This window comes from Condylura cristata, unplaced genomic scaffold, assembly GCF_000260355.1.
Source record: "Condylura cristata isolate star-nosed mole 26May11 unplaced genomic scaffold, ConCri1.0 scaffold00013, whole genome shotgun sequence".
Lineage (NCBI taxonomy): Eukaryota > Metazoa > Chordata > Mammalia > Eulipotyphla > Talpidae > Condylura > Condylura cristata.
The window spans coordinates 51,927,566-51,942,189 of record NW_004567114.1 but is presented as its reverse complement, the minus strand read 5'-3'; the positions used below and the strand labels follow the sequence as shown (position 1 = coordinate 51,942,189).

General features: G+C 36.0%; 1 protein-coding gene across 1 annotated transcript in view; it reads right to left on the bottom strand.

Annotated features, from left to right (window-relative positions):
• Positions 1-739: 739 nt before the first annotated feature.
• PRKD1 (protein kinase D1) overlaps positions 740-14,624 on the bottom strand; it is a 219,461-nt gene continuing 205,576 nt past the window's right edge. The window contains exons 17-18 of the mRNA XM_004681964.2: positions 2,499-2,584; positions 740-1,717 (exon numbers count right to left, since the gene is read on the bottom strand). Of these exons, the coding sequence (XP_004682021.1) occupies positions 1,499-1,717; positions 2,499-2,584 (305 nt within the window). The 3' untranslated portion in view covers positions 740-1,498. The remainder of the gene's footprint in view (positions 1,718-2,498; positions 2,585-14,624) is intronic.

Sequence of the window (14,624 nt, the reverse complement as noted above, 5' to 3'; positions counted from 1 at the left end):
TCGGTGTCCAAAATAAATTCCAAATCCCCTAAAATAGAAACAGTAATAAAAGCTAATGATTACTTATCTGAAAAATCAACCACTACCCCCCTTCAAGTGTAATTATCACTTATACTCTTAACATACTTACCTAATATATTCAAGTATCTCCCAACATTTATAAAATTCTTCCAAATATATATTATACAATTCCTGTCACATAATAATAGTAGTAGAAGGCTATTCACTGTTGCGCTGCTGCAAGGAATACGAGCTCATGTTACCTATTTCACACACATGAAGTCTGTTAAATTCATTATTATGTTTTTCTTCCCTGGATGAAGAGAACTTCACTTTGGTTTGGTTTCTCTTTAAGAACAAAAAGTCTTTATCTGTTTTTGTAGCCCACCTTAAAAGCATCTTGTTTGGATAACCTAGAAACCAGAGCCATTATTCCAATAAATCCCAGACTTATCCTGACTAAACCAAGAGACTACAGCGAGACTGTTATTTGCAATATTCTTACCTTTGCCTTCAAGTATCCTGTTTGAGTTGGTCACTTTTCTTTTCAAAAGCTCCCTTTTCTAATAAGGTGATATGCAAGACAGAAAGGCTTCACTGCCCTATGAGACACTTTAGGGGCTTTAGAGTAAATAAAGCTAAATTCTAAACCATGACCTTTTCTGCTTTTTGTACAGATGCTTCTGCTCCCGACTAACCAGGGAACATAATGAAAGTAACTCAGTCAGATGGACACACATTTTGACAAGAATATTTATTTGTTATTATTGAAAAATACACAAAGGCAAAAGATTGCTTAGCTGCTGATTCCCCATAGTACAGCAGAGTATAGTAAAAAGGAGGCAATGTATGTTATATACGGCAGTTTACATTTGCTAAGGCATTTAGGCTTAAGAGAATTAAGTGTGCCTAAGTGCATTTATTTGAGTTTAAATATACCGAGGCACATCAGGCAGGCAAAGATTTGAAACTATACAGTAAAACTCGTTCATGCATTTGTGTTCTAGGACTGTATATCCTCCTCACTTTCCATCATTTCTTTTTTCCATGTGAATTTGGAGCTGTTCACAGAACACTGGTAGTAATGTACTCTTCAAGAGTTTGTTTATAATAACAACACCAATGGGACACACAGCTTAGAAGTATTTCATGTACAGGTTCTATAGACACTTACAATCTGAGGCTTCAGTAAGAAAAACACCAATTTGCAAAGGCACAGTGGAGACAGGTTTAATGCATTAAATATAACATGAATCATTCACAATAACAAGTTTAGTGTTTCAGGGAACTTTTGTTAATACAACACAGTTGGTCACACAAAATACAAATGCTTCTGTTGATTTGTCTTGGCAACTAAGATACATCAACAGTGCTAACAGTTTAACAGCTTTGTTCTCATCTGACAGAAAATAATGGCAGTTCTGCAAGGCAAATGTTAAACCTGACCGTATGTATTTATTAATTCCACAGTGTTTTGACAGATTATAGGGGATGGAACTCAGAGGATGCTGACACGCTCACTGAGGGCTTTCATCTCTGTTTCTTCAGCCTCAGGACTGTCACTGTGGCTAGCACTCGGGTTGATCAGGTGTGCAGGGTACTGCATCCCCTTCTCGCCTGCGTACTGCTCCCACCTCAGGTCATCACTTTCATGGGTGATATAGCGCTCCCCGATTTTGCATTCCAGCTCTCGTAAATCTAACCAGGTCTGGTAATCCTGAGGGAAGAATTCCAAAATATCACCATAGAGACCATTCAAACTCATTAAAACATTGTTTCATATGTTGTCAGTTCCCACAACCAATGAGTTACCCTTTCTCTTCCACATTAACAGTGCTGCATCTTTCACTAGGCACCCTGAAGTGACAGCATCAGCACCAAAGTCCTCCTATTTGCCTAAACTTTGCAAATACACACACTGTTTATATATTATCATGATCAAAGGGTGGGCAATTCATACTTGCAGTCAAGCAATTAGGAATGTTGGTGTTCCTTGGGAATTTAATGCCCACAAATAATCCTTCTGAATTAGAGTTGCCATTTTTCAAAACTTTCGGTTCAGTGTATAAGTAGCAAATATTTAAGAGAAAACAAGCATATGCATAACTTTGTATTGCCATACATTTCCCTCATGAATATTAGCCTTGGATTTAAAAGTATAGCTTTCAACTAAATACAGTACATGACAATATGGGCATCTATTTGGACACTTATCAGGATTACATGTACAAATGTTAATGAAATCTGGTCCTGTAGTTTTGTTATGACTCTAGTTGTTTAGCTTGGTGTATTAGTAAAGAAAAAGTTCTAAAAAAACACTTAATTGCTATCTTAACAAGTGACATGCAGTACAGCAAAAACTGTTATATCCATATTTTAAAAATATAACAAAATGATTTGTTTTATTTTACATACTATATATAATTTACAGATATTAAAATCATATAAATATTTAGAAACTCATATGACTGAGAATATATCCAGTGATTGATTTTTACCTGTAGCCATGGGTGACTCAAGGTCTTATCCACACTATAGCGCTTTCTCATTTTTACTTGCAGCAAGTTATTGATAAGATCAATGGCTGAAAAAAAATTAATCATTGGTAAAAGATGACAAATTTAGAACATAAACATAATTAATTTATACTTTATTCCACAAGCTATTTTATATCATTAGATGCAGAATACTAGGCTTAGCGCCCAAAGAAAATTCCAATTGAGAATTTTAGAAGTTGGTCTTCATTGCATCTTAAATGCTCATAAAAATAAAAATGGAAATAAATGTAGAGAAAGGAGGATGGGATATGAATTTCTCTTGATACAGTCTTCAAAATAAAGCTTCTCAAGAATTTTGTTTTAATATATAGTACAATATCTATATACAATATATGTAATACAAATAAACATATAATTTAAATGTCTTGCATTAATGACAGGATAAAAACTAATATTCAAGAGAAAACAATCACTAATTTTGTTATAAAATGTGTTTAACATTTGAATACAAATAATGTTCTTCATTGTCTTGAGTTATGGACATTTGAACACCAGATTTAAAAAGGAAAAAAAAAGTGGGGAAGCCTCTCTGGTAGTACAAGCTATCGTCAGTCACTGTACTGTAGCACGAGTTCAATCTCCGGCCAGGGAGCCCACCCACATGGCACAGCTCCTGTTTTCCCCACGGCTGCTCCCCTCAGCAATGTCTGTTCTGCTTCCCACTCTCTCTTTGGTGAATCCTCTCACTCTCCACACCTCTGGCTAGAAGTACCCCAGTTCTTCTAAGTAAAAATGAATAAAAAGTTTTTTTTTTAAGGAAAAAAATAAAGCACAACAATAATCATGATCCATGATAAATTTAGAACCTAAAAACCAAAGACCCAATAGGGAAAATACATTTTTTTTCTTTCACTTTGCTTTTCAAAATAACCAATATATTCCAATTTTATTAGCTTTCATTATTTTCTAGGGGAAGGCAGATAAGATTCTTGTCTAAGAAATTGTTCTATGAGGTTCTATTCAGCTCTGTCTCTGACAGGGCATCTTAGAAGGGAAAAGTGAGATTTCCACCTATCTAATCTTCACAGCATCTAATTATCCCTATCACCATTTGACATAGTTCTTGCATTTCTGAAAATTATATTTTCAGCCTATACCATTAATTGTTCATTGTTTATTACATTCATTACCTTATGCTTCCCATTCATTCTTGCACTTAATCCTCATATTTGTTTCTTTCATTTGAGCATTTCTTCCCCCAAAACCTTAATGAACATTTTGCATTTCACCAGATCAATTCCCCTCCTAAGCCTACCCTTGTCATTGTTTCCTGAAAGACAGATCTGTTCACCAAAAACCTGAATCTAATAGATAGCTGATTTAAAAAAGAAAGAAAGACAGACAGACAGACAGACAGACAGACAGAAAGAAAGAAAGAAAGAAAGAAAGAAAGAAAGAAAGAAAAAGAAAGAAAAAGAAAGAAAGAAAGAAAGAGAAGTAACTCAACTTCCCCAACCACCAAAGTGGTTTGATCTATCTTAGCCTATAGGAACCTGAAAATCCAGACCACCACAGTTGTCTAGAGGCCATGAAATGTAGATAGCTTCTATGGGATGAATCTCTTTATCCAGCAAACAGAAATAATTTATACAGCTTGTTGACAATTTATAACGCTACTTCTTCGGTGCTAATACTCCCAAGAATTTGCCTGCATTTGAAAGGGAAGTAGACTCAAATACCTAAAAATTTTTTGATTTAAGAAAATCAATGCAACAGTACACATTTAAATGCTCCCTATGTCTACATAACCTTGCCTTAGGCTGGGCCTTAGGAAACATTGTACTTAGTGCAATTTCAAATTCCAAGCATGTGTTCTCAGAGAGCTTTTGAAAGTATAGTTCTTTCAGTGAACTGTGTATTGGGCATATACTTTAAAACATCCATTCACATGATTTACTCACTGGTGAGTAAAGTGCACCTTCCATTCTTGCTGCTGTGAAGTCACACAGCAAAAATGGAGGCCGAGGGACGAAGGGTGAGCTCATGTGCTACTGTAAGCATGCCACAGCATTATGCTTCCCCAGACACTGCAGGGAATAAATATACGTTATTAATTCACTCATTCTGCTTTGAATTCTATAATTAGGAAGGTAGGAGTACAGTAACTCAACAAAAGGTCTGGTTTGTGTCCAAATGGGCCCCAACAGTGAACTACACTGCCTAATGGGGAAGGAAGTACTGCCAGAGGGGAGACTAGAAGTGTCTGAAGGGAATGGAATATGTGAAGATGAAAAAATTGTTCTGCTGAATGAAGCAGGCAATCACAAGTCTGACCATAGCCACAGTACTCGGGAGACCTGAATAAGCACAGCAAGATAATGACAAGTACCTCCAAGAGAAAATAGTTTGGATATAAGGAGAGAATTAGAGGGAATGCATGCGTGCATAAATATGTGTGTGTGTATAAGATATATTTTGTGGCTCCTGGCAGCAGAAAACAGAAATAACTATTAAATATTGGCACCAATAGCTAAATATCAGGAAATTGGTATTACTGAGAAAACATGTCCATCATTAGTGTTTGAGAGCATCATCCTATTTGTCACTTTTGGGAAATCTTAAAGTATCTTTTTTATTAATCACGTTTTAGAGTCGTCTACTAACTGTATCAATGACCTTTCATTAAACCCATTTTTAGAAAGCAATTCTAAAGTTACTTTTTCCAATGTTCTCTTTACTGGATGTGTTCCTTACATGACTGCATCATTTAGTTACCTATTTATTCACTAAACCTTCCTAATTGCTGTTCACTTTAGGTGAACTCTGCTGGCAACTACTTAGGGGATGAAAAAGTTAATGATAAATCTCTGGTCTTGAAAAAGTCTCAATTTCCAATGTAGTTTTAAGGACAAAACCATGCACATTTACATTTATAAGCACACATGCATAGATGAAGAATGACAAACTGCACTATTTCAAATCACTGACCTTTAATTGATATACTATTCATAGAAAGAAAATGTAAAATATAGTTATAGTTTTAGTGACTATCTCTAGGAGTCCTGTTTATTTCATATGCCAACTGTGTTGCATGATACTAGTAGCAAAAATTCTTTTCTCCCATATCCTGCTCAAAGTTGTCTTTTCCTAATTTACTTTGATGCTGACTTTGTTCTAGACAAAGTGGAGAACTTGACTCTATTCTACACAGTTTAAGATTCAGAGACAGTGATTCCCCTTAATCTCACTTTCTACAGTTCCTTTAGTTGTCTTTAGGATTCCTTGGTTGTTTAATGATCCCTGATCATCGCTGACCATAATTTTCCTCATAATTAACAACAAACTTGCTTTGAAGATTAAGATATTATCCATGTAGCTTAGAATTGAGAATTTTTACTTTTTTTTTAAAAAAAGAATGTCTTACAGTAAGATATTTAATTATCCTAATAATTCTATGAAAATAGAAAATATATGTTATGTTAATCTCCTTTTTTTAATAAAGTGGAGTTTCTAAAGATTGATCAAAGTCAGATAGTTCGTAGAGCTGCAGCAGCTTCAAAGCCCAGGCTTGTAAACACTATGGTATAAAACACTCAGTTCACACAGTGACTCGATATTTTTAACTGAGGGTGTCAAAAACTAATTAAATTGTAAATTGAATTCTTCTTGGGTATGCTTCTGCCACAGTTTTATGTACTTTTAAAAATGCAGGATGAATGGACACATATCTATCTCTATATAAGAGTACACATAGGTTGGTGAATTTAGCGCAACATGTTAGTATTCAGAGACTATCCTGAATATTATATGACCTTCCATCATAGCTTTCCACTACTTCCAAACTGAATAAGTCTATCTGCCATGTGTTAGTTAAAATATTAGGAAACTTTTTTAGGACTAGAGTTATCACACCCCAACTGCTATGCCCTATTAACTATTCTTTGCACAAGGCTGACAAATAAGCAGTGTTTCTTCCTAGACGTATTTCCACCCAGTCCATATACTATAATCTTAAAAGGTTATTATGGGAAATATTTTTATGATAGTTAACACATACAAGTCATTAACTGGTAAGTCTATGGAGAAAAGAAAACACAATTAGTCTGGTGTAAAATATTCTAAATAAACTAATGTTGACTTGTAGTTTTTTCCTTCTAAGGACCAGGATTTGTTTTCTATTCTATCATTTATTCTTGGATTTTTTTTTTAAAGATTTATTTTATTTGTACATACAGAACTGGGGTACAGGCCAGAGGCTCAGGGGTGGCGAGAGGCTTCACCAGAGAGAGTGGGGAGCAGAACAGGCAGATGGACGAAGTACACTGCTGAGGGGAGCAGCGGGCGGGTCAGGAGCGGTCTGCCACGCCATGTGGTCACCTCCGGGGCAGGCGGGAATCGAACTCATGCGGAAGTGGCTTTAGCTTCTCAGTGCAGTGCTTTAACCCGCTGCGCCACCAGGGAGGGCCTTATTCTTGGATTTTGTAAGGAATAAAAATTAAACTCTATTATTCATTCTACAAATTCTGAAAATTCAGGCTTGTTTAAGTCTTCAGTATCTCTTTTTTTTTTAAATCCATGATTCATTAGCAGTTACTCTCAATGGTTCTACAATCATCTCGGTTAGAGTATGATTATTCTTCACACCCAATACTGAACAATGATCATACTTTATAGCTGCCATGAGGCACCCTTTTGGGATGCCTCCACTTCCCCAGGTCTGGCTCCCAGAGACTGCTGTGTTTAACACATCAAGTATAAAGGAGCCATCTTGGGAAAGGAAAACAAACAAACAAACAAACAAAACAGCAGCAAAGCAACACAAAGACTACTAACACTGAGGCAATCCCAGCAGTCTCAAAAGAGAACTAACATTCAGAAAAAACTTGTCCAAGTGGAGTGTCAGCTCCAGTTTCAACACTCAAAGACTCAGAATGCTGATCCAGAGAGAATGTGTTGGGTGTGCTTTTGGAACTGCAGAGGGTGTAAGGGAGAGAGGCAGACAATGGGAAGTGATGTAAACTGGGTTGTTCTGAGATTTTCTTTCAATAACAAAGCAAAGGAGGACAAGGCCTGGGTATGGGAAATAGGCCAGAGGACTGCCAAGGGACTGAAGGAGGACAGGCAGCAGCAGGTGCAGCACAGCACAGGATACCAGTGTCAGGTAAGCTGGGAGAGGAAGGCAGGCTCCAAGTTACCTGCAACTCTCTGAGGATCTGGGGCCTGGTGATTGCCTCAGAAATTCCTGGTACCTCAACTCCCCTGTATCTGTGTATCCATAAGTACAGCAGAAAATGTAAGCTAAACACCTGTCTTCTGTGAGGTAAAGTTTACTGTGCTGGTTCTGCTGCTTCTGGCAAAAAGCAGGCATCACTTTAACCATCTGGGCTTAGACATGGGCCAGAGCAGTAGAGGATATAAATCCTCCTTTCTATTGGATCATACTTCTTGCTGTACACTTTCTCCCCTCAGTTTGAAGACTTTCCCTTCCTCTTTACTTGAAAACTGGGGCAAAACATAGGCAGTGGCTGGTTCTTCCTCTTTGCAGTAAACACAGCAACTTTTTCAGAGTGGTAGGGTTACTTTCTAATTGTACCTGCCTATTTGTTCAGAGTTAACCTTCATGATTTTGAGTTTTGTCCTCTTCATCATCAAGCTCAACTTCTCCTTCACATTATTAATACATTCTCTTTAAGTCCAAGTGCTCTGAATATCTTGGACAAACATTGGGTCAATACAGTAAGTCTTTCCTTTTTCTTTCTTGGAAAATTTCAAACAATTATATGGTTTAATTTTGTTCTTAAAGAACCCTTTTTTCCTTATGAGCAAAGAGATTTTGGTTTCTACAATGTCTCTAGCCAAGGATTCACACTACCCTTTCCAGTATATTCAAAAAAAAAAAAGAAAAAGAAAATCTGTTTTTAAGTCTAATGTTTCTTTTTTTTCTAACACAGTTACTTTCCCCTCATTTCCTGTATAGCAATTTCTCTCATTGTATCATCAGTTGAGAGAATGAAATGTCAGGAAAGTGAAAACTTTATCAAATGTTCTCTTTCACCAGGATGGGCACTTCACCAGATGTTAAGATAGCTGGAGTCCATGTTGACTGCCTGCCAGGTGCACAAGTGTGTCTGAACAAAACAAAATTAAATGGTATATGCAGGTGCTGAAGGGTTTTATGTTTTAATATGAAGCAGTATGTCCATCAGAGTGTTCATTGTATAGGTTCCACTTCCTTCTGGTATCAAAAATAATTATGTAAATTGAGGAAAGTATGTTACAGTCATTGTACTCATCAAAGCAAATACCACATGTAAGGACAGAATAGGATGTGTGTATGCAGAAGTATGTTCGTATATGCCATTGCTAATGCTAAACGGAACAGCCTCTTGGAGAAAGTCCTACAAAAATAATGTAACTGGTCATCTCTGAATACTTAATTGATGCTGCAGGTCATATCTCAATCATGTTCTGTGGCCCACCTTTTACTATTTCTCTCCCATCCTCCCTTACTGTGTTTTAGTTCCTTAAATGGTACACAGGTAATGCACTCATTTTTGCACATGTGTTTCACAAGTCTTTCAAATATATCATTTAAGGTATTAAATAAATGCTTGCTAAACAGTATTTGGTAGATTGAATAGGTTAATTATAAATGTAAATGGCCAGTTCTCAGCTTTAAGTTTGATATCCCCAATGTGTGTATATGGTTTGTATAATATATTTCAGAAAAATAAAAAAAAGCAAGATGTTAGCAAATCACAACTGTAAATAAAGTACCAGATCACAAGATCAGTGATTTCTATCAGAAAATCAGAAAGATACTGAGAATAACTATAATACAAAGCATCAAAGCATGCATTTGTTCACATTATAAACATTTGTTTTACAATGTTTATTTTACAGAAGAGAAATTACCCTTGAAGCCACAGGTCTGATCTGTTTTGTCAGATATAGAACTTTTCATTTTTAATTTTCTTCCATACTATCTCTTCTGTACCTACAAATATCCAGGTACATATTTTCAAGATAAAAATTAGAGTATGGTGATGGAACCATCATCTGTCAACCACTAAGCTCTTTGCCTTTAAGAAAGCATTTCTGTTTTTCTCTTTGGATTCTGCCTCACTGCCTGGCAGAGTAGTGCCCAGTCAGTCTCCCTTTGGTTTACTTCATGCTGGTGGTAAGTTGTGTGTTTATTTTAAAAGTCATTTTGCAACCCTTCACATTCCAGTTCTGAACCCAGCAAGCTGTTGCCCAGCAACACTGACTGGGACGCACCTCTCAGGGGCTGAAACCAGAGGCTGCCAGCAGCAAACAAGGCGGCTGGAAGTCATCATCTCACTAGTTCCAGAGTCAATTACCCGCAATCCAATGAAGTGCAAGACCTCTGGAGTCTCAAGCTGGTGTCTTTCTTTACCAGTTCTTTCCTTGGTAGATAGTTATTCTAAGACTGGTTACTACTTTGCTTTACATTCACTTTTATTTCCTCTTCAAGATCAGAAATCTAATCTTGGAAATGATGAATTGTTTAAGGGAAAATATATAGCGGCCCCCAAACAGATACCCAATTTATCCAAAATTTAGTCAACATCAAAATATATTTGTTATTCTGACAATGCTCAGAGTAAATTTTTTTCACTGCACAGTGACATTTTTTGGAGAGGATTTTTGTTTCTGTTTGTTTCTTTTTTCTCAGTTCAAGAGAAACTACAAAAGATCAAAAGTGATTTCTCATTACTATACGTATCAGTGAGTGTGTCCTAAAGCACAACTCAGGCCAATCTCTCCAATGGGCCTAACTGCCCTAAGCCAGATGTGAGCTAAATCTTGGATTCTGTATATTAAGCATGATAGAGTAACAGGAGGTTTTGTTCTTATGACTGCTCGCTGTAGCCCAGTCCTAAAATGGCCCAGGACTCACTTCCATTTGTTTATTTTTAGAATTGTCTCAGGCCTTGAAGGCATTTCTGACTCATAATGTTAGGGATCAGTATAGAAGGCAGTTACTCTCAGACTTCTAGGTGAATAACCTAGGTAAATTAATCCCTGATTTAGTTCCTCCAGGAGGGGACATGTGAATTTGTATTTTAATGACTACCACAGGCACCTCACACAACAACTTGAGTAACAAGGTTTGAGATCACTGAAAGTTGGTAATAACTGATTTAATATTGTCCCAATGGGCCCCTGAATAGATGCATATAAGCAGAGAAAGGAATCTGTCCTTAGTCTCATTTTGTTCAATATTCTAGAATGAAGATTCAGAAAAGTTTCAAGATAGCTCCACTCAGAAGATGGCAACACAGATCAGATAGGTTGGATTACACAAATGAGTTCCAAGATATCAGCTCTCTGGAACTATGGGCTGTATCGTTAAGATGGCTTTTAATATGCCTAATGAAACTAAGTCTTCTGCCTAGACCCTTCCTCACCCACTTCCTCAAAAATGTCGAAGTACAGACTAGGAGAACCTGGCTTATGAACAACACACATGAGAAAGAATTAAGGGTTCTAAATCTATCAGTTAAATCAACGTGAGTCTTCTTATAGTCCCCCAAAATGTTATTTAAGCCATGACTAAAAGAAATGTGCTTTTGCAATTTGGGAAGTGGTGGCTTCACTTCACTCTAACTCACTGACTTTCCAATCAGTCCAGTCTTGGTGTTTTATTTAAAAATAGTATAAACAAAAGGAAGACTGTTGATCAGAGTGAACAGGCAATTGAAGGAAAAACAGTCTAAGAGAATAGAGAACTTGGGAGACATGATGAAAAAGGCCTCTATCTGGAAAAAGGAAAAGGCTTCTTCTACCAGTTTGTTTAAACAACAAACACATATTTTCCTTTCCTTTGTGTGTGAAGGTCAAACTAAGAAGAAGAAGGGAGCCTCATAAGATTAGATATTTACTATAAGTGGAGCAATTTAAGGATGCTCTGGATAACTGTTCAGTGGATGGGTTCTATGGCAAAGCAGAAGATTTTTATTTTAATATATTATTGTGGTAAGTGGAAAAAAGCAAACTTAAAGAATATTTAACCTTTGTTGCTTATTTATCCTAACATATCCTGGTGACATGTTATATTTCAACTCACTGTGATACATATACACAGTGAAAATTTAATTTCATAATTGTAATATGTAGGAAACATTCCCGTTTTGGGTGGCAGACAACTAATTTTTGAACACTTATATTGCCAACATTCTTATTAAAACTTCTAAGCAGTTTCTTTCTACACATTATCACTTGTTCAAGAAAATCCCATTAATTAAAACTTAAATGCTATCAAAATAAGTGGTTCCTTTTCTGGTGGATATTCAAATATTATCTCAATTGGACTTTGAATTATGTGTGTATATGTATATGTACATATCACTGTATAACTCTGGCTTATAATTTTAAATTTCTTAAATTAAAAGTATGTCCTCTTTTTGAAAATGAAGCACAAGCAAGTGTAGAATTTTAAATAGAGATTGTTTAAAATGTTAAACCCAGTGTAAATTCTGACCCACATAACTCATGCCAGTTTATCAATTTTGATTAAATTTCCTGGCACCTAGTCAAAGATTTTTAAGCAGTTCACTGGCTAGTTCCCTTGCAGCTCCTCCATGCTGTTATGCCTGACAGTGGTACTAATATGTTGACAAATCAATCTATTCATTAATATTCAGCAGGCTTGTTAGATCTGCAAGCCTCACAAAGTGTCACAAACACAGTTTAATTATTAAAATGACAATTATCTTTCTTTTGTTTCTCATAGCATTGGATTTCTGGGTCTCAGCTCTTCAAGGCTTATTTTCAATGGGGTTATTTCTTGTTTTGAACAATATGCAGTGAAAGAGGGACCTACAGCTGGTTCCTTTTCACGGCTAAGTGCTACTTCCAACTTAAGTGTTTAGCGTTCTGGAACACTCATGGATTTTGAAAACATGTGGTAATGGTGCTAGGCTTTTATTTAGCTTTGCTTTGTGCTGTACTGGCTGTATTTTTCATTTCCAATTTCTGGATGAAAAAACACACATGGTCAATTTTACTTGAATTTACCACATTGAATGGCAAAGTTTGCTTTTAAAATAAACTTTAGGTGCTTTGATAAATTTAGTGGCATATTATTAAAGCTGCTCTATGCCTGGAGTTGCCATAAATTCTATAGTGTACTAAATAGCAGCAGAGGATTGAGACCAATGGCAGGAACAAACTATGACTGCACATATTAGGGAGAAGCAGCAGCATAGGCGCTGCCACTGAGGTTGTCAGTGCACACAGTGGAGAAACACCTTGGTTGCAGGTGCACTATCATGATTTGCTCATTTGAAATAAATATAAGCTATAGAATTAATGCAAGGGCATTTGCTCCAATCCCCCTTTCATATACATGTCAAGACTTCACGTTTTATCTTAATTCTTGATAATAGCAACTAACCATGTGACTCAGAAGCTGAGCAGTAACAACACAGCGGGTGACTTGAGAATAGGTGCTTCTTCAGATTTCACCTGTGAACACAGAAAATGATCTCTGTCTGCGGGGGTTGGGGGCTCATTGTGAGACAATTTCCGAGGTTGCCTCTGTGTTGATTACTGCCTGCTTGCCTCCTTAATGGCAGATAAAGGAATATCAAAACTCAGGAGGAAAAAAATAGTAATTTCTCTGATGATCTTCATGCTCTATTACTAACCTGTGTCAAATTTACCGTGTATCTCTAACTGAACACATCAATTCAATTTGATGATAGAAATGTACTTTTACAAAATGCTTTCTCAATGCTGCAGGTTTGTTATCATCTAATAAGATGTCTGCACTGAAGCAAGCTGTATTTCACTTCTTCTTCCTCTAAGAATAAACTCAGAAAACACAGCTGTATAATAAAGTCATATAGAAAAGTGTACAATTTAAAGTGTGTATTATTATCCCAAGCAATTGAAAGAATATAGGAAAAGAGAACCTATTTGATTTTAATACTTGAAAATTCTTCTTTGTGGGCATAGATACTTAAGACTTAACTTCAGAGCAGACATGGAAGAACCACAATTGTACAAAAGTATATACCCCACTTATCCCTGCCATCTTCTTTCCCTCCGTGCACTTTTGCTCATTTTATTGCTTTTTTTTTTTTACAGAAGTATTATATGTACTTGCTAGAAGAGCTGTCAATCAATAAGAGCTCAAAATGAAAATAAAAACCTCATATCATTAGTAGATCTGCTCTTCAGAGGTTACCACCTTTAATGATTTAATTTTTATCATCTCTTTATCTTTAAAAAAATAAATGTGGTATCTTTTACATTTGAATCACTGATGTTAAATTGGTGCTACTCAAAGTGTGAGCTATAAATTAATGCCCGTCTATGAGCTGCTGGGTGATCTATGATACAGTATAGAAAAAAATGAGGCAAGTCTTTGGGATTTTTTTATAGCAATATGACACTGCTGTCACATTTTTATGTATTTTACACTGTACTGGTCCATATGTTTGGAAATTAAAATGAAGTTAGATAGGCTTGGAGAAATGGATATTTAAAATTTAAAGTTAATATGCAGTCATTCATATGTAACTACCACTAACTGAGGATCTATAGGAGTATAACCTATAAACCTATGAAACTTAAAACCTAAAAATTCTAACCCTATATCCACTCAATGAAGAAGCTACTGCTGCTTTTCTTTTTTTAAAACTGCTATTTTCATGTTGACACTGGAAAAAGTATATGTCCTGTTATTAACTATCTGATAAAAAAGACAACATGGATACAAAAAGATTTTAGAATGAGAAAGGAATTTTAGTCTAAATTAGGAATTTGGTATTTTAAAGAGTATTGTCAAAGTCAGCTAATATTTACGTCAATCACTCTGCAATGCACTATCTAGTGGTATTTCATTTAGCACTTAAAATAACACAGCAAGTGAGCAATTAGTATCACCAGGTTTCAGAGAACACTGAGCCTTAAGATAATATGTAAGCTGGATGAGGTCACTAAGACTCAGAGGAAGAGCTCTCCATTTAATTCCTCGAACATGATCCTCTTCCCTTGTGTTTTTAAACATTATCAAAAATTGTGTTATTACTCTAGTACTAGGCTAGTGAAAGCAAATCAATAATTTAATGTTACAATATGACTAAATTCATTTGC